General features: G+C 44.7%; 1 protein-coding gene across 1 annotated transcript in view; it reads right to left on the bottom strand.

The window, feature by feature from the left end:
* UNC80 (unc-80 homolog, NALCN channel complex subunit) overlaps positions 1-21,057 on the bottom strand; it is a 417,216-nt gene that overhangs the window by 88,865 nt on the left and 307,294 nt on the right. The window contains 3 exon segments of the mRNA XM_030209474.1: positions 3,013-3,138; positions 4,947-5,070; positions 10,814-11,014. Of these exon segments, the coding sequence (XP_030065334.1) occupies positions 3,013-3,138; positions 4,947-5,070; positions 10,814-11,014 (451 nt within the window).

The following is a 21,057-nucleotide window of genomic DNA, read 5'->3' as shown; positions in this document are numbered from 1 at the left end:
TGCATAAGCAGAATCACTGCCCATGCCCCTCCCATGCTCCAGCCTTATGCATGCCATCATAGGAGCCAGCTCTGTGGGTGCTGTGGGTACGTGAGCACCCCCAATATTGAGCAAAGTCCTTGACTGTGTCTAGGGAAGGGTAATTTCCATTGGGTTTAGCACCCTCAATCATTTTGAAAAGTTGGCTCCTATGCATGCCATGCCATTTACCCTCGCCCTTACAGAATAGGGCTTAGTTGCTTTGCTACCCCTTTTAAAAACCCAGATACACAAACTGCTTTTTACCACATCCTGCGGCAGCGAGTTCCAGAGCTTAATTATTCATTGAGTGAAGAAATATTTTCTCCTATTTGTTTTGAAAGTACTACCATGTAAATTCATGGAGTGTCACCTAGTCTTTGTACTTTTTGTTCAATTAGTTTTTTGATTAAATTTTCATAACAGACAGTATGTGGTATTGTTGAATGTTTTCACTTATATACACTGTCAGCTAGCACATTTGCTTATTTCCGATCTGACGAAGAAGGGCAACCTTTGAAAGCTAATCAAGAAATGTATTAAGTTATGTCCAATAAAAAAGGTATCATCTTATTTTCTTTTCCATGTTTTAGTTTGTTTGATTTCTATTGATAACCATAACAGACAGTAAATTTAGTACCAATGACAATAACAATTTAACAAATAGGTCAATATACACTGACTATATACGTATGGAGTATGCAATCATATCAGATGTTATAAATTAATGCCTATATATGAATAATACCTTTACATTATTTATTAATTAACTGGATGAATATTTAAACACAGGAGACCAAATTCTATTAAATGCTAAAAGGGAACCACATTTCTCAGCTGCTACTTTTTCATATTTAGCAATTAGACATACTGAATTCCACCATATTTCATGAGTTAACTTTGTAAAGTCTTTCCAATTTTGACAGATCAATTTTATAGCCACTTGGATCAATATACGTAGTAATTTAAACACATTTAAACAATATACCTATTACTGGGAAACCAGAATAAGCTGGACTGTAACAGACCCCTACACATGCTAGCAGAATCTTTCACCTCATTCACGCACGCAGAACATGGACAGACCCTCACCTGATACAGCATAGGGAATCACAAAAAACATGCAACAAAAACTGGAGAACCCACCCTCTCCCAAGAAAGTTGGACTGCTTTAACAGCTGGCTCCCAAATGTGGGCTCAGGCCCCCTCCTGAATTCTTTTTTACTTTGCTGCTGCTGCTCCCCATTCCTTATTTCCAGCTCTGAGCAGTAGGCTGGGACTTCTTGTGCATGCGCAAGAAGTCCCAGCATGCTGCTCAGAGCCAGAAACAAGCAACGGGGTGGTGGAAGTCCATTTATTGGCTGGTGGGGCTCGGTATCCCTGCCAGAAAAGGAATTCCTAGCATGCCCACACAAGAGGGGGGGGGGGGGGGGGAGAGAAAAGCACGTGTTGCCCCCTAGCCCCACTGGTTACACCCGGAGAGAGAGCTCATTGTTAACAATTTACCAGCACACCACTGCACCTAAATGTCTTTATAAAATAGGATAGAACTAGGTGGTTCTTGTCCTCTCAGCTTAAGCAACCTGTTATAAAATTACTGCCTTTGTGCTTCATTTACATGTGTATTCATGCTAATTTTACTGTGTATGCACTAACAAAAGAACGTAAGAGTAGCCATACTGGGTCAGACCAATGGTCCATCTAGCCCAGTATCCTGTTTTCCAAACAGTGGCCAAGCCAGGTCACAAGTACCTGGCAGAAACCCAATTAGCAGCAACATTCCATACTACCAATCCCAGGGCAAGCAGCTGCTTCCCCATGTCTGTCTCAATAGCAGACTATGGACTTTTCCTCCAGGAATTTGTCCAAACCTTTCTTAAACCCAGATACGCTGATCGTCGTTACCACAAGCTAAACCTTTGGTACATAGGGCCAGATTCTATATATGGCGCCTAAAAACTCAGCGTGAAATAAATTTCCATCTAAACATATTCTGTAAGTGGCACTTATATTTAGGCATGGTATATAGAATATGCTTAGTTGATATTACAGTGCTTAAAACTACGCTAATCCATTTACACCAAGGGAAATGTGGCATAAATGCCGGTGTGTAGATTTAAGTGTACAGGGGCGCATTCTATAACAGTGTGCATAAATTTTGGAATGCCCATGAAACACGTACTTCCCTGCCCTTAACCACGCCCCTTTTTGGCTGCACCCATTAGAATTTAGGCGCAGTGAGTTACAGAATATTTTCATGGTCTGTGCCAGAACCGGTGGTGGGAGGCGGGGCTGGTGGTTGGGAGGCAGGGATAGTGCTGGGCAGACTTCTACGGTCTGTGCCCTGAAAAGCACAGGTACAAATCAAGGTAAGGTATACACAAAAAGTAGCACATATGAGTTTATCTTGTTGGGCAGACTGGATGGACCGTGCAGGTCTTTTTCTGCCATCATCTACTATGTTACTATATGTTACTATTAATAACTTAGCAAGTTGTGCATTATTTATTGCCAATAGTGCTCATTAAGTCCTGTTATCAACGCTGATTAGCTTGTTAAGCCAATTAAGTTACACCTGTTGTTATAGAATACGCTTGGATTTCAGCGCAGGACACTAGGCGCGCTATATAGAATCCGGGGGATAGTGCACAATGGAGATCTTTTACTAAAGATTAGCATATGTTATCTGCAGCAGAGCCCTTAGGAATAAAATGGGTCTGTGGCAGATAACATGCGCTAATAATTAGTAAAAGACCCTCGATAGTGCTAGAACCTAGACCTCAAAGTATGAGGACTTCAGATTTTTTTCCTTTGTTCCAGGTAAATTGCAAAACACTATTATATATATGCTATATTGTCCTAAAGTTCCACCCAAGGCAATCTACAGTAATAAAATAACCAAAAAATACAATTTAAATAACATCAATAACCTAGTAAAAATGCATGTTATGTTAGAGGCAACTGATATGGAGATAATAAGGGCACAAGGCACACCTGTATCTGTAATGCTACAAGTCGAACAACAGCTGTGCTGAAGGGCAGAGGAGGAGATAAGTAAGGGCTAAGATGGAGAAGTGGCAACCCGTCAGCAACACTGGATGGTCCCACCACTCCCATCACCTGTAACACACAAAAAAATGGATGAACAGCAGTAATATGGCATTCAATTCCTTGCAGCCATAAAGGAAACTTGAAGAAACTTTAAAAATAAAGACATGACCACAGATGAGAAATAAAACAGAAACTTCTTTAGTCTCAACTCTTATCTTTTCCTTCCTTCACCTTGAGATCTACTGAAAATGTCTTTGTTTTCTTCTAGGTTGTGAAAAAGTGATGGTGACTATCTAATTATCTGCTCTGAAGTTTCCTAGAGCAACACAATTTTTCTCTGGTGCGGTGTCTGTACTAGTGCAAGATCTTGCACCACATGCCAGCTTTACAACTCAAACTATGGTCTGATGAGCTCCATTTCTTAAATGGTATATGAAGCATTTCACAGGAACAAGCAGAAGAAATGTACAGAGAGACAAACACAACATCTCCCACTTACACAACTGTATACACAATCACATACCTACTGTACAATGTCAGAAGCCAAGATTCAGCAACAAGTATGCTTTTGCAGACCACCAATTCATAAATTTAAACCAGGGGTTATCAGTGAGGACCGCAAGTGGGTATCCACAGGCTATCCAGAATGACTGTTCATAAGATTCATTTGTGTATATATGACCTCAGATCAAGGTTAATTTGATAGCCCGGTTATCTTAAACACTAAACCTGTTTGTGGCCCTTGAGGTTGGAGTTGTGAACCCCTGACATAGACAGTCACAGATATGTCTAGCTATATTTGTAAGAACCTGATTCCATTAAGGGAAGATTTAAAGTTCTATGCTCCTTATAGTCAAAAAGTAAATGGAACTTTGGGTTAAGAGTTGAGATAAATATTCCTGTGCTAAAAGTTTCAAGAAAATGCATTTTTGAATTATAGCATCATGTCAAAAGTTATTTTGAGGGCTAATCTTTATAGTGTTCTGATACCTGGTTGGTAATTTCATCAAAATTGTTCTGAATATACTATAATTACAAAAAAAGCCACTCTGGTTGACAGAAATACATACTGTCCACACACATTCTTTCTATCATAAGTACATTCATAACTAACTATTATCTTACACTGATTATCATCGATGCACATTCTGTCATATATGTATCAACACATTATCATACTCACTTATACATTAACACGAAGTCGTCAAACATTAGAAGATAAAACTATGGGGCCCTTTTACGAAAGCACGGCAAGTCTACCGCAGGCTTGCCGTGCGGCAATTTAGCTCCTGGGGGAGCCCAGCAGTAGTTCCTGCCCCCACATGCAGAATTCCTGACACATCAAAAAAATTTTCTTTGAACGGTGAGGATATGCCCGGCGATAATCGCGCTGTCTGGTTACCGCCAGGCTACCACAGGAGCCCTTACTGCCTCCTAAATAGGAGGCAGCAAGGGCTCTCTCAGGAAATGGCCGTGCAACAAGTGTTTAACTTATTGCATGGACATTTCTTTCCTTAAAAAAAAAAAGCCTTCTACCGGTGGCAATAAAAGGAGGCCTCGGTGTGTGGCAAACCCTTGCGCTGATGCCACTGCAGGGCCCCTTTTACCACCGCTTGGTAACAGGAGCCCTATGTGTTCTATCTATGTCTATGGACAAAGTTCTTGTGAACACAGCGCTCTCTGTGATTTATAATTTTAAACCTTCCATGACACTTCCCCAACTCAGCACTAGAGCATTCTGCATCTGAGATGCAAGGAATAATAGGAAAGGCCGATGAACTCTAAATCTTCGATCCATGGAATAGGTAGTGGGACCTTGACCTGTTAGGCTATGTAAAAACAGAATAGATTTATTATGGTGTTACATAGGTACTCACCAGGTTCACACAGACATTGATCAATGACCTAAGGTGAGGCAGAAAGGATATGATTGGCTGCCTCTGTAGTGTCAAACAAACCCCTTCAATTAAATTGCTAGCAGGTTCCCACTCAACCTGTCGCCTGCAATACAATGGGAGGCGCTGTTAGCTGCAGCAGGATGAGCGAATATGACATTGATAGAGGTGTGGCATGACAAAGTATAATATTCAATAGTAATCCCCACAGGAAACATCGATGGTACTGTGTACCTATTGTGCAAATATTATATAGCTGGAAAGGACAGGATTTCTTCAGAATGAAAATATATAAAACATTCATCTTCTTATTCCCATTTCATCACTTAAGCTGCAAAATAGATGTGATAGTGTTGTGAGATGGCATGAAAATTAATGATGAACTCTGATTTAGTTATCACCAACACATGTCCAAGGACCTGACTTAGAAACATTTCTCCAATTTAGACAACATGGGAGAAATATCATTATCAATCAACTCATGTCTTACTAAATTTATACTACAATCAAAATATAAGGGATCCAAACCCCTACCAAAAAGGAAAAACCTAAAAAACTGGGTTTGAAATAATAACAACCTTAACCTAATTCACTTAAGGGACATGGAATAAACTTCAAATTAAATAAAGGACACCTCAAACACCTCTGTTAGGGGACCATAGATACTCTATAAAGAACCCTCTATCATTCTAGGAGTCCTTTTTCTATCACTGGTGTCAGAAACTAAGGAAAAAAAAATCAGTGTAAAAATCTTCTAATAGGAGAAAAACAACTGATTCAAAAAATCTGTTGCCTCACCAAACGTCTCATGTCCCAAGTGAATGAGTATAGGTGTATAAAGGGTGCTGCAAAATCTTATACCAAAAAGACAAAAAAGCAAGCTTGCCCGCACTTATCTTAAGAGGTGAGCAGTACTGTCTCAAAGTCCTATTCAATGGCATTGTTCCTTCATCGTCCTACCGAAGAACCTGACAACTCTGTGATGACTGGAGTAAACGCCTCCAACTGGATTACAGAGGAGGCGTTTACTCCAGTCATCACAGAGTTGTCAAGTTCTTCAGTAGGACAATGAAGGAATGATGCCATTGAATAGGACTTTGAGACAGTACTCCAAGAGGATGAATTACTGAAAGAGATATTCCCAGCCCCACCAATGCTGGCCTTCCGACAGCCACCCAACTTGAAACCCAAGCTAATCAGAAGTAAACTCCCAACATAGACTGAAAAAGAAGAGAAGGGCACACATCCTTGCAATATATCCAGCTGCAAGCTATGCCAAAACATTTCACAGGACCCCACAGTCATTCACAAAGGAAAAATATTCAGCATAAAGGAATATTTCACATGCTCATCTTCCAATGTGGTATATATCATTCAGTGTAAAAAATGTAACAAAGGATGCTATATTGGAGAAACAGGCCAGATGCTAAAGACAAGATTTAATTTACATAGATATCACATGAACAATACTGGTGCCAGCCGGGTTCCCACCCCTGTGGGCCAGCACTTTACAAAACCAGATCACTGTACCAGTGACTTCATAGTAAGAATCCTGAAAGGTAACTTTAAAACAATACAGGAACGTAAGACCTTTGAAGTCAGAATGATTGAATATTTTGACACCCAACAGACAGGACTTAACAAAGATCTAGGTTTTCTAGCCCATTAAAAACCATAAAGTTATATTGCTATGTTTATCACCCTCCTCTCACCTATCCACCCCCATCCTGTTAGACTATCTCGGAAATGTTTTGATTTTTCCATGCATACCTCCTACCCATCCCCACCCTGTTAGACTGTCAATGAAATGCTTGGATGTTCTACTTATATATACTGTCATCTACCACATTTGCTTATTTCCGATCTGACGAAGAAGGGCAACTTTCGAAAGCTAATCAAGAAATGTATTAAGTTATGTCCAATAAAAAAGGTATCATCTTATTTTCTTTTCCATGTTTTATTTTGTTTGATTTCTATTGATTACCTTTAAAAGTGGACTAACACAGCTACCACACCATTGTTATTAAGGATTCCTTGTATTTATTAGTTAATGAATTCTATATTATCTGAACAATTGGTTCACTCTTTATGCTTGTGACCAGTATAGAACTATCTATGGTAATTCGGGATATAAGTTCAGTGTAAAGTAAAGTAATTTTCAATGTGTCCTTGGAGAATTATGGTTTTACTTATAGTACATACACACCCAGTATAGTGCAGTTTTATCTATATTATATACGTTAGACCAAGTAATACTATTTTACATATTGCTTGTATATTATTTGCATTGTCATAAGGCATATTAGGTTAAGTTACTATATTCCAATAATGTTTACTGTCATGTTTTATTGTGTATTGTGTTGGCATTGTAATGTAGCATACTATGCCATACTTTGTATTGTTTGAATATTTTTACTGCTATATTTGCCTATTGCTTATGTTTGACTGATTCTTGCTGTACACCGCTTTGAGTGAATTTCTTCAAAAAGGTGGTAAATAAATCCTAATAAATAAATAAATGTATAAGAAAATAAAATCAGTTAAACATCTTTCATTGTTTATTTGGTATCAATTCGCTAAGTTGTGGAACCAGCTTCCTTTTTCTCTAAGATCTTATATTTATTATTTTCAGTATAGAAAACATCTAAAAGCTTTTCTATTTTGTAAAGCTGGTTTATCTACTGTTTAGTGTACTATATTAGTTTGGTTAGTTCAATTATTTGTAGTTCCTGGATAGATTGGTCCAGCTGTTGTTCATTGGAATCCATCTTTGAACTGAATATAGGCGGAACACAAAAGAAGGTGTAACATAACATAACATAATATAATATAACATAATATAACATATAATGTGGTAGTCTGGTACATATCTGGGTACCAGTGATATTCATGTCAGTAACCAGAGAAATACCTGGATAAAGTCTTTTTGCTGTCTTCACTTTATCGGAATAATTACCCAGCTAGTGGACTGATTTTTCCCACATACCCCTAATTCTATAAACTTTCACACTCAAATTTCTGACTAGCATGCAAATGAACACACATAAATTATAGAGTAAGGTCAGTTGTGTGTGTAACTTAATTCAATAATTGGCTGTTAATTGGAGTTAACAGCCAATTATTGGTTTTAATTGGCCTTGATTGTTGGTAATTGGCATCAATTACATGCATAACTACCCTTAGTTGTTCTTCTACAAGTTGCACACTCAAATTCCAGCATGCACAACTTACAGGGGAGTGTGGACCTGAGAGGGGCATGGGCGGGTCAGGCACATGTCAGGCAGTTAGAAGCGCGGGTTATAGAATGCTATCATTTACGCACCTAACTGCCTACAGTTAGGCAAGGGCAATGGTGTAAATGCTTGTGCCTAAAGTTAAGCTCCTAAATGCAGATTTACACTAGTATTCTATAATGGCAGTTGTGCGTACAACTGCCATTATAGAATCTGCACTTAGTGCGCATCATCCTGGCGCCCAAATTTCAGTGACCTTTTGAGAATTTACCCCTATATGCTTGGCTCAGGCCTGATGAGAATGGACAATGGGAGTAACAGTCACTGCACTATGAAGGAGATTCTATAGATGGTGCCAAAAAAATTGGCACTGAAATCAGTGCCGACTAAGCATATTCTATAATTGGCGCCAATTATAGAATATGCTTAGTTGATATTTCAGCGCTGATATCTGTGTGCATCCATTTACACCAACAAAAACCTGGTGTAAATCTCAGTGCATAGACTGAGGCACACTTGGCCTTAATATATAACTAGGCACCTAAATTTTGGAACGCCCATGAAATGCCTATTTCCCCACCTATAACCATGCCCCTTTTTGCCTGTTCATGTTAGAAGTTCGGCGCACATCGTTACAGAATATGCTTAGCAAGTTGTGCACCTAAATTCTAATCAGTGCCAATTAGTGCTCATTATTGCTTGTTAAGTGATGTTATCAGCGCTCAACAGCTTGTTAAGCCAATTAAGTTACGTGTGGTGTTACTGAATCCACGTAGATTTCTATGCCTAAATCTAAGCACACTATATTGAATCCGGGGGTATGCGGGTAACTGTATAACAGGGCACCTATAATTAGGCACCCAGAGAGTGCCTGGTAAGAGCCTAATCTATATTGAACATAGGAACTTGCTTTCTTTTACAGAATACTAATCTGAAAGGTCAAGTACGTGCCTAGAATTTGGGCGCAGGCACTTACATCAGCCACATATTTGTGCAACTTATAGTATTCTATAAGATACGCGTGTGTGTGAGTCTCATGCTGCTCTGACTCATATGTACAGCTCTTGCGAGTATCAGGTGTGTAAGTTAAATGGGAATTTGCAGAATAGCACTTAGGTGGAATGTTGGGAGTGTCGCACATATGGGCTCACATGCACCCCTAAATTACATTATTCTAAACATTTATGCATGTAATAACTATGCAATTGTTAGTACCTGTGTTATAAAATTATCCCTATATATATATTCAGATCACTGATTTTATGGATAACAGCACTGAATAACGTGTATTCATTTCAACTCCAATGACTGCATTTACACTGATGTGGTGGCTGACACTGCTGAATATCAAACCCTTACTTGAAAGTAACATCATTTATTTCATTTGACATACCGTTTCCCTTGTAATCAAACCAAAACAGTTTACAATCAAACATATAAATGGCAAGAGGCGTACTCACTCGCAAATGCGCAGTAGAGACCCTCTCTGTCCCGCCCCTGCGTCAATACGTGATGACGGGAGCGTGACAAAGAAGGAACCTGCGCACCTGCGAGTGAGGGAACCGCTGTCGCCACCGCCCCCCCAGGGTTGCTGCTACCGCTCCCCCCACCCACCCGGAGTCGCCGCCGCCGCCACCCACCCTCCACCCGGCCCGGGTACCTGGCTTCACTATTCAAACCGCCGGAACGCAGCACACAGCTCATCTGAGCTACCGTTGGCCTTCCTTACCTGCCTGTGTCCCGCCCTCGCCGATGTTTCATCACACGAGGGCGGAACACACGCAGAGAAGAAGGAAGGCCGACGGCAGCTCAGATGAGCTGTGTGCTGCGTTCCGGCGGTTTGAATAGTGAAGCCAGGTACCCGGCCCAGGTGGAGGGGTGGCAGAGGGGACTCCGGGGGGGGGGGGGGGGGGCGGCAGTGACTCCGGGGGGGGGGGGGGGGGGTAGAGGCGGCGGCGACCTATCCGGGGGGGGGTCCTTTCAACCCCCCCTTCCTTCCTTTACTAGCCCGTTTTTACGGGCTCAATGGCTAGTATAAAATAAAACAAATTAAAACAACAAAACATAAAACAAAAGGAACGTCATAGTTCGATAGTAAAGCTCAGGCACTCAAGACCAGTCAACATTGGCACAAACATTCTTCAGATTCAAACCAATCACAGGAAATTTTTTGAAGCTATTGCTAACATTCTGATGTATTGCTTGGGATATTTCATTGGATTTACATTATCCAGTTGAATATAGCTATAGATAATGAGCCTACTAGGGACAGAGAAAGGAGCTAAACACAGAAACATAAACATACTTATGATACATGAACCATGCTGCATGCAAATATTAAGAATTTGACGGTAACACAGTGATAGTTGATATTTCATTTAAGATATCCAGGATCTTTAAGTACTTACCAGAGAAGGTTTGTATTTCCTCTGCTGTTGTCCGGAGACCGGCACCAGATAGATGGGAAAAACACTGGTATGTACAGCAGCAGAAGAAATAGATCATTTACAAACCCTTTAATTCAAGTCATTGGAATGCTGTAACACGACATGCCCTTACTTCAAGGTTTGCCAACATCAGAAACTTGAACGAAATGTTTCTGTGACATGTGCTCACCTCAAAGTAGGCATCTTGTGAATTTTATTGAACATACGATCCAATCTTTTTAAGATGAGGATAAGGGCAGGTCTCACTGCCTCAGCTGTCCAGTCTGTGATGGGCAACATTTCCATGATGTATCGTCGAAGCCCCCGACTTTCCATCGTCTGTGTGTCATAAGGCGCCAGCTTCAGAAGGGAATGTGCAATTTCTGCCAACCTGAAATTATTATTTGTTAAAAGGGAAGACCAGTACTTCTGCAGTGTGAGCCTCTACCATCTCAGTCCCTGAACTGAAAAGATCTCATTTTCACCTTGCAGTGGCAGGACGTTCGATCTCTGTACTTTGCTAAGCAGACAGACAATCCTACTCACATAAATAAATGGGGACCACAGTTTAACTGGGACCTGCTGGCTCAAGTACTATCACATATCAATGGGGAAGATATATAACCAATGGGATAATTAAGTCTCACTTGTAACCAAATCTCATATATCACTCAATTATCCGTATGTTCTAGCTTAAAACAGTGGCGTAGGAAGGGGGGGCGGTGGGGCGGTCCGCCCCGGGTGCATGCCGCTGGGGGGGTGTTGGCTCCACTGGTTCCCTGCTCCCTCTGCCCCGTAACAGGTTACTTCCTGTTCCCGGGCAGAGAGAGCAGGGAACCAGCGGAGCCGACGCAGCTCCCAGCAATGTGCACTCGGGGGCGTATCGGCCCACCTGCCCGTCCCTCGCTTCTCAATGTAAGTAAAAATGCGCTCCGGGGAGGGTGCGCGCTGGAGGGGGGAGGGTGCGCCGTGCTGCACCCGGGAGGGGGGGGGGTGCGCAGTGGCGACCCGCCCCAGGTGTCAGCCGCCCTCGCTACGGCACTGGCTTAAAATGATAAACAATTGCCTTATTTATATATTTTATGTGCTCATAAAGTGTTCTTATGGACTGCCAAAGACCAAATTAGGTCTATATTATGTCCACAAGCTGTTGATCATCACACATAATCTTTTCCTTATGTCACTTGGTGCTTTCCTTTAAATCAACGCTATTTTTAGATCAAATTATGCCCCTTAGCTTATATGGTTCCTGGGTCCCGACATGGACCATGTTTCGCTGTATCGCTGTCAGGGCCGTGCCTAGGGTCTCTGGCGCCCCCCTGCAGACTATCAGTTGGCGCCCCCCCCCCCCCCCGGTGAAAATGATCGCTCACCACTTGCCACACTGACAGGAACTGTCAGCAATTTTCTTAGAAACAAATTGCTATACATTGCAAAATAAGATAGCAGATGTAAATTCTCAAAGTGGACATATTCCAAACGCTAAAATTAAAATAAAATGATTTTTTTTTACCTTTGTTGTCTGGTGACTTTCTTTTTCCGATCATGCTGGCCCAGTATCTGAGTCTGCTGCTATCTGTCCTCTTAACTCCATTTCCAGGGCTTCCTTTCCATTTATTTCTTTACTTTCCTCCTTTCTTCTTCATTTCTTGCTCTATATCCATTTCCAGCAATTTCTTCTCTCTCCCTGGGTCCTGTCCTCCCATCCACGTCCATCCTTGTCCCTCTCTGCCCTTCCCTCCTCCATCCATAGCCAGCAATCCTCCTCTCTCTCCCCTCCCCTCCCCTCCATTTCCAGCAAATTGTCCTCTCCCTGGGCTCCCATGTCCATCCTTGTCCCTCTCTGCCCTTCCCTCCTCCATCCATAGCCAGCAATCCTCCTCTCTCTCCCCTCCCCTCCATTTCCAGCAAATTGTCCTCTCCCTGGGCTCCCATGTCCATCCTTGTCCCTCTCTGCCTTTCCCTCCTCCATCCATAGCCAGCAATTCTCCTCTCTCTCCCCTCCCCTCCATTTCCAGCAAATTGTCCTCTCCCTGGGCCCCCATGTCCATCCTTGTCCCTCTCTGCCCTTCCCTCCTCCTCCATCCATAGCCAGCAATCCTCCTCCCCTCCCCTCCATTTCCAGCAATTTGTCCTCTCAATGGGCCCCCATGTCCATCCTTGTCCCTCTCTGCCCTTCCCTCCTCCATCCATAGCCAGCAATCCTCCTCTCTCCCCTCCATTTCCAGCAAATTGTCCTCTCCCTGGGCCCCCATGTCCATCCTTGTCCCTCTCTGCCCTTCCCTCCTCCATCCATAGCCAGCAATCCTCCTCTCTCTCCCCTCCCCTCCATTTCCAGCAAATTGTCCTCTCCCTGGGCCCCCATGTCCATCCTTGTCCCTCTCTGCCCTTCCCTCCTCCATCCATAGCCAGCAATCCTCCTCTCTCTCCCCTCCCCTCCATTTCCAGCAAATTGTCCTCTCCCTGGGCCCCCATGTCCATCCTTGTCCCTCTCTGCCCTTCCCTCCTCCATCCATAGCCAGCAATCCTCCTCTCTCCCCTCCCCTCCATTTCCAGCAAATTGTACTCTCCCTGGGCCCCCATGTCCATCCTTGTCCCTCTCTGCCCTTCCCTGCTGCATCCATAGCTAGCAATCCTCCTCTCTCCCCTCCCCTTCCAGCAATTTGTCCTCTCCCTGGGCCCTGCTGCTGCCCTCCCATCCATGCCTCTCTGCCCTCCCATCCATGCCCTCCCATCCATGCCTGTCAGCAATTCTCTCTCCTGCTCTGCCCTCTCCCCTCCTGTCCAGTGATTTCTTCTCTCTCCCTGCCCTGCATCCATACATGGCCAACAATTCTCCTCTCCCCTGCCCTCCCCCCTACATGTGGCAGGCTGCAGCGTTTTTGCGAGGCAGCTCTGGCTCTCCCTCCTTCCTTCCTTGGTTCCCGCTCTGGCTCCCCGATCAGCAGTTCCCCCCCCCCCCCCGTGTGTTTTAACCTTTACGCGATGTCAATCAATGAAGAACGCACAACAGACTCGTTTCCAGCTTCTCTCTTCACACAGTGTCCCGCCCTCGCGGGAACAGGAAATGCATCATCGCTGACGCTGAAGGCGGGACACTGTGTGAAGAGAGAAGCTGGAAACGAGTCTGTTGTGCGTTCTTCATTGATTGACATCGCGTAAAGGTTAAAACACGCGGGCGGGCGGCCGCTGATCGGGGAGCCAGAGCGGGAACTAAGGAAGGAAGGAAGGAAGGAGAGCCCGAGCTGCCTCGCAAAAGCGCTACGCTTGTGAGGGCAGCAGGGACGTCCGAAGTCCACGATTGGGCTGGGGCGCCGGGGCGAGGGTAAGCACCGCAGCGGCGCCCTCCATATGGGGGCGCCCCCCTGCGGCGCTTACCTCGCTTACCGCATCGGCACGGCCCTGATCGCTGTCTCAAGGGACCCAACTTAATAATCACTCTATGGTTATGGCTGTCCCTAGAATATCCAAAATATATTAAATTAGTGATTTATAAACCTTAAGAAAATCTCACCTAAAAACGTCTATATTAATACACTCCAGGCTGGACATAATCTATTACTGAGAGAATGGCCTAACTCTAAGCATTTTCATAAACTGACAAATAGATGCTGTGGCAATACTGGAAGTCACGTGCTTCGCTGTTTAAATCTTCGTGGAAGCATATGACTAATCCAGGACTGACAACTTATACGTGGAGGGGCATAATCGAAAGGGACACCCAAGTTTTGTGGAGGATGTCCTCGCAAAACATCCCGAAGGAGGGGCAGGGAAACCCATATTATCGAAACAAGATGGACGCCCATCTTTCGTTCAATAATACGGTCGGGGACACCCAAATGTTGAAATTTTGGTCGTCCTTAGAGATGGTCATTCCTAGACTTGGTCATTTCTGATTTTCGGCGATAAAGGAAACAAAGGACGCCCATCTCAGAAATGACCAAATGCAAGCCCTTTGGTCGTGGGAGGAGCCAGCATTTGTAGTGCACTGGTCCCCCTCACATGTCAGGACACCAACCGGGCACCCTAGGGGGCACTGCAGTGGACTAATGCTCCCAGGAACATAGCTCCTTACCTTGTCTGCTGAGCCCCCCAAACCCCCCCTAAAACCCACTACCCATAACTGTACACCACTACCATAGCCCTTATGGGTGAAGGGGGGCACCTAGATGTGGGTACAGTGGGTTTCTGGTGGGTTTTGGAGGGCTCGCTGTTTCATCCACAAATGTAACAGGTGGGGGGGGGGGGGGGGGGGGGATGGGCCTGGTCTGCCTGTCTGAAGTGCACTGCACCCACTAAAACTGCTCCAGGGACCTGCATACTGCTGTGATGGAGCTGAGTATGACATCTGAGGCTGGCAAAAATTATTTTGAAAGATGTTTTTTGAGGGTGGGAGGGGGTTAGTGGCCACTGGGGGAGTAAGGGGAGGTCATCCCCAATTCTCTCTGGTGGTCATCTGGTCATTTCGGCCATCTTTTTGTGCCTTGGTCGTAAGAAAAACAGGACCAGGTAAAGTCGTTCAAGTGCTCGTCAGGGATGCCCTTTTTTTTCCATTATGGGTCGAGGACGTCCATGTGTTAGGCACGCTGTGGTGCGCATATAACTAGCATAACTAGCTTCGCACTTGGAAACCTGCTGCGGTTAACTGGAATGTACATCAAGAAATCAGTGGTTAACCAGCATTCAGTACGTGGTATTTAGGGCTGAGGTCGACAATACTTAGCGATGAGCATGAGGCTATTGACAAAAGGCATCGGGAACATAATTCATGACAGCAATTCTTACCTTTCTATCAGTACAGAGTCTCCATTGGCTTTGATGTTCAACTTGGTGTCACTTTAGGTGCCTCAGCTAAGAACATACCTGACTGCTAGATAGGGTAACTACATCTACACTGTAGGTAGTCTCAAGGATAATGTGGATTTACCTTGAATGCTAGCACTTACAATGGTAAAACCAGCATATAATTGAGGCCGGGTAGGGTAATTACATAAACACTGGAGGTTGCAGTGTAGTAACAGCACACATTAGTTGTACATCTACCGGCTCTCAGGCTTGTTAACTATCGAAGGGTGACACATCCATCTTCTCTACAGCACATCTTCTCTTCCGCACTTACCTATACATAAGAGTGTTTTCTTGCATTTACGTCACCAGTATTCTTTATGGGGTATTCATGGGAAGAATGATTAACACACTGGTTATTTGCATTTTGCTCGCATTTCGCTTGGGGTAGACAAAGGGCTTTATGAACATAAGTCTTGGCAATAGTTCTCAATTTTCAGTTTGGTTCTTTATACTAAAAATATACATCGCTGCTACACTGAGTACTGTCACCAGCACAGGAGGTCATCATTAGACACATAATTGATGCTAGGTAAGGTTATTATACCAACACAGCAGATTACACATAACCTACGATCAGGCTGGTTAATTATTGAAGGACTTCACATTCAAGTAATCTATCACAATTGACTTGCGATGTTTCACCATGCACCATATAGTGTTAAGACAAAAGGGTCGCTTGCATGTGCAGTTGATATTGCACTCTCCATAGAGCCCAAGCCACTTACTTAGATGCACTTCGGTGTGTCAATCGAAGGTCATAGGAAAGGTAGTGGCATGACCCCTTTTCCTGTTTCTCATGAGCCAATATGACTGTGACAGCTCAGTTTATGGTCCCATCAGGCTATAGCGTTTTTTGCATTGCACCTTCCTTTTATCGTAGGCTATCAGTGGGGCAAATTTAGGGCACACGTGGAGGGATTACACACAGAATATCTTCTCTAGGCAATAGTGGGTATAGTAATCTTGTCCACGTATTCTTGGTTGGGTGAATTTAGAATAAGACACGGGTACCAAAAACTACTATCCTATTGTTCTGGACAGTGCAAGTTGGGTCCCAATGGCATCCTAATGTATTGCCGGGCCACCATTATAGATTTAACTGCTCACTACGCCGGTATGAAACGAGGTGCCCGTATCAGATGAGCATGACCCTTTGACTTTATGAAATGCGGAAGCACTCTGCATCACAGGACAGCACTGCTCAGGTTTAAGATGCATTACAGATGTCAAATCAAGCGCTGCTCATGTTTAAGATACAAATCAAGCGCTGCTTATGTTTATGATATAATCAACTACAATTGTCAGATACTCTTCACATATTTGAAATGGCTTAATGGCTGGAATTATAGGTGCCAGCTTTGGCTGTAACACATATATACAGGTCACAAGATGACAGGCACACATACATGCTTACATACGGGATGCTGATCCATGCATGCCGGAAGGTTCTGACGAGCCTCAGTAGAACATATGATGTCAAGAGTGGGAGAGAGACATGGGGACGGAGGCAAGTGTGAATTAAAACTGTTTGGTTTGGGCCACAGAAATGCACACCAGTTATTACCACTGATTGGTTTGGGGCACAGAAAGGCCCACTGGTGAGGTGTGGTGCCAGTTGTTTGTCAGTTGTAACATTACCTGTGTTGGCAGTCATGACGAGCTGCAAGAGACTCACACAGCAGCAGCCTAACAGGGGGCAAGGAGTGAGTTGGATGCAGTAGTGTGCATAATTTGGACAGATCAGCGCAAGATCTAGTGAGGCTCTACCAGGGAATTATTTGCAGTCCAGCCATAAGTGTCAGAGTGAATGTGGCCGCAGATAGGAGGCTCTTAAATAAACTAGATGGGCTGAAGATAGGTCCCGAAGTAGTGAACTGGATTAGGAACTGGTTGACGGACAGACGACAGAGGGTGGTGGTAAATGGAGTTCGCTCGGAGGAGGGAAAGGTGAGTAGTGGAGTGCCTCAGGGATCGGTGCTGGGGCCGATTCTGTTCAATATATTTGTGAGTGACATTGCCGAAGGGTTAGAAGGTAAAGTTTGCCTATTTGCGGATGATACTAAGATTTGCATCATCCCGGGAGGGAGTGGAAAGCATGAAAAGGGATTTGAGGAAGCTAGAAGAATGGTCTAAGGTTTGGCAATTAAAATTCAATGTGAAGAAATGCAAAGTGATGCATTTACGGAGTAGAAACCCACGAGAGCCTTATGTGTTAGGCGGGGAGAGTCTGATAGGTACTGAGGGGGAGAGGGATCTCGGGGTGATAGTATCCGAGGATCTGAAGGCGACGAAACAGTGTGACAAGGTGGTGGCCGTAGCGAGAAGGTTGCTAGGCTGTACAGAGAGAGGTGTGATCATCAGAAGAAAGGAGTGTTGATGCCCCTGTACAAGTCGTTGGTGAGGCCACACCTGGAGTATTGTGTCCAGTTTTGGAGGCCGTACCTCTCGAAGGATGTTAAAAAAATGGAAGTGGTGCAAAGAAAAGCTACGAGAATGGTATGGGATTTGCGTTCAAAGACGTATGAGCAGAGACTTGCTGACCTGAACATGTATACCCTGGAGGAAAGGAGGAACAGGGGTGATATGATACAGACGTTCAAATACTTGAAAGGTATTAATCCGCAAAAAAATCTTTTCCGGAGATGGAAAGGCGGTAGAACGAGAGGACATGAAATGAGATTGAAGGGGGGCAGACTCAAAAAAGATGTCAGGAAGTATTTTTTCATGGAGAGGGTGGTGGATGCTTGGAATGCCCTCCCGCGGGAGGTGGTGGAGATGAAAACGTTAACGGAATTCAAACATGCGTGGGATGTGCATAAAGGAATCCTGTGCAGTAGGAATGGATCCTCAGAAGCTTAGCCAAAATTGGGTGGCGGAGCAGGTGGGGGAAGAGAGGTTGGTAGTTGGGAGGCGAGGATAGTGGAGGGCAGACTTATACAGTCTGCCAGAGCCGGAGATGGGAGGCGGGACTGGTGCTTGGGAGGCAGGAAATACTGCTGGGCAGACTTGTACGGTCTGTGCCCTGAAAAAGGCAGGTACAAATCAAGGTAAGGTATACACATATGAGTTTATCTTGTTGGGCAGACTGGATGGACCGTGCAGGTCTTTTTCTGCCGTCATCTACTATGTTACTATGTTACTATGAATTATGGTGGGGGACCGCGACAAGCGAGGTTTCGCTGTCCCGGTCTGTGGCGGTGGGTCCTAGCCTGAAAGAGTACACAGCACTATGTTTCAGACCAAAGCATGGTCAAAGGTCATGTGGTTGTTGTCCCATGCTAGCAGTGGCATGGATGATGTCTAAGATCAAGGGTAGTTCCCCTCTTGTACGGAGGGGGGCCACTGCCAGATTAGCAGATGATCAGCGGAGCCTACCTCGGACGGAATGGGGAGGCTGAAGGCTTCAAGAAAGAGAGTCAACGGGTATGAGAGGGAAGGTGCTTTTACGGCAATCCCTTGAGCAAAGCTGTGATGTTAGCGCCTGGGCATGTCGGAAGTATATGCCCCAGGTGGAGCAAAAGGCTACAGTGTAATTATGGCAGAGAGAGAGAACTGTGTGATTCAAAAAGGCTAGGCCACTTGCCTCAAATGCTCTAGGTAGAAATTGAGTCATATATTTGATTGTTTATTACTGTAAAATGTATACATGATTGGAAATTGCTTGCTATTGTGAATAATTCATAGATATAAATTGTAGAATGCTGCGGCCACAATAAATTCCACTCTTTATCGGATAACTGGTCAAGTGTGAATATATACTGTGTATGGTCTAGACTGAAAGAAGAGTGCTGAAGTGCCACCTGCCCAATTTGTGTACCTTTTGAACATTTTTATAAGAGGGTTAACAGTTAAATTACATAAGACTATGTTGATATCTGTTGCCAGTGGTGTGCTGGGAAATCTTTAATAACGGGCTCTCTCTTTGGGCATAGCCAGCCCTGCAATTGGGGGGGGGGGGGGGCGCATTCCTTTCTCACCCCCCCCCCCATGCGAGCATGCTAGGCATACCTTTGCTGGCAGGGATGCCGAGCCCCACCAGCCAAATAAATGGACCGTTGCCACTCCCTGCTGCTTGTTTCTGGCTCTGAGCAGCCTGCTAGGACTTCTCATGCATGCTCTGTTACTATGCTACTACGTTATGTAATCCTGCCACCTAAAACTAGATCAATTCTTGTAGGATTACTGTCATAGTATTTCAGGGGTAATTTTTTTTTAAGAAGATGTGTGTGTGTGTATATATATATATATATACAGTGCTTTTTTTGTGCCGGTACGCAACGGTACGGCGTACCGGCACCTTTTTTTTTTGCTCCCCCCCCCGCCCAGTGAGTCCATGTCCCGCACGCAGTCGCAGTGCCAGCCCCCATTTCCGGCCGCTGCTGCTTCTCCTGTTGAGCAGCAGCGGCCGCTACACAAAGAAAAAGATTTTTAAAAAAAACTTCAAACCTGGCTGAAAGAAACGCGGCACCCCGGCACTGTAGACAGCCATTAGGCATTGGCTGTTGCCCCGCAGCCGCTCCTCCTCTTGCCTCTAAGTCACTGCGCTCCTCCGGGGTCTTCCTCCAGGGGCAGTGACGTAGAGGCAAGAGGAGGAGCGGCTGTGGGGCAACAGCCAATGCCTAATGGCTGTCTACAGTGCCGGGGTGCCGCGTTTCAGCCAGGTTTGAAGTTTTATTTTTTTTTAATCTTCTTTTTCTTTGTGTAGCGGCCGCTGCTGCTTCTCCTGTTGAGCAGCAGCGGCCGGAAATAGGGGCTGGTGCCGCGTGCATCGCGACTTCGCGCCGTTCGCGCCAAACTTGGCAGGGAGAGGGAATCCAACAGAAGGAAGGATTGGGGGGAGAGAGAAAGAGGGAAACCAACAGAGGGAAGGATTGGGGAGAGAGGAGAAAAACAGATGGAAGGATTGGGGAGAGAGGGAGAGGGAAAACAACAGAGGGAAGGATTGGGGAGAGAGAGAGAGAGAGGGAAACCAACAGAGGGAAGGATTGGGGAGAGAGAGAAAGAGGGGAAAACAACAGAGGGAAGGATTGGGGAGAGAGGAGAAAAACAGATGGAAGGATTGGGGAGAGAGGGAAAACCAATGGAAGGATGGGGAGAGAGAGAAAGAGGGAAACCAACAGAGGGAAGGATTGGGGAGAGAGAGAAAGAGGGAAAACAACAGAGGGAAGGATTGGGGAGAGAGAGAAAGAGGGAAACCAACAGAGGAAGGATTGGGGAGTGAGAGAAAGAGGGAAAACAACAGAGGGAAGGATTGGGGAGTGAGAGAAAGAGGGAAAACAACAGGGAAGGATTGGGGAGAGAGAGGGAAAAACAGATGGAAGGATTGGGGAGAGAGGGAAAAACACAGATGGAAGGATTGGGGAGAGAGGGAAAAACAGATGGAAGGATGGGGAGAGAGGGAAAAACAGAGGGAAGGATTGGGGAGAGAGAGGGAAAAACAGATGGAAGGATGGGGAGAGAGGGAAAAACACAGATGGAAGGATTGGGGAGAGAGGGAAAAACAGATGGAAGGATGAGGAAAGAGAGGGAAAACGGAAGGATGGGGAGAGAGAGGGGGAAAAACAGATGGAAGGATGGGGAGAGAGA

The sequence above is a fragment of the Microcaecilia unicolor genome, chromosome 7 (assembly GCF_901765095.1).
Source record: "Microcaecilia unicolor chromosome 7, aMicUni1.1, whole genome shotgun sequence".
Lineage (NCBI taxonomy): Eukaryota > Metazoa > Chordata > Amphibia > Gymnophiona > Siphonopidae > Microcaecilia > Microcaecilia unicolor.
This window is presented reverse-complemented; position numbering and strand designations above follow the sequence as displayed.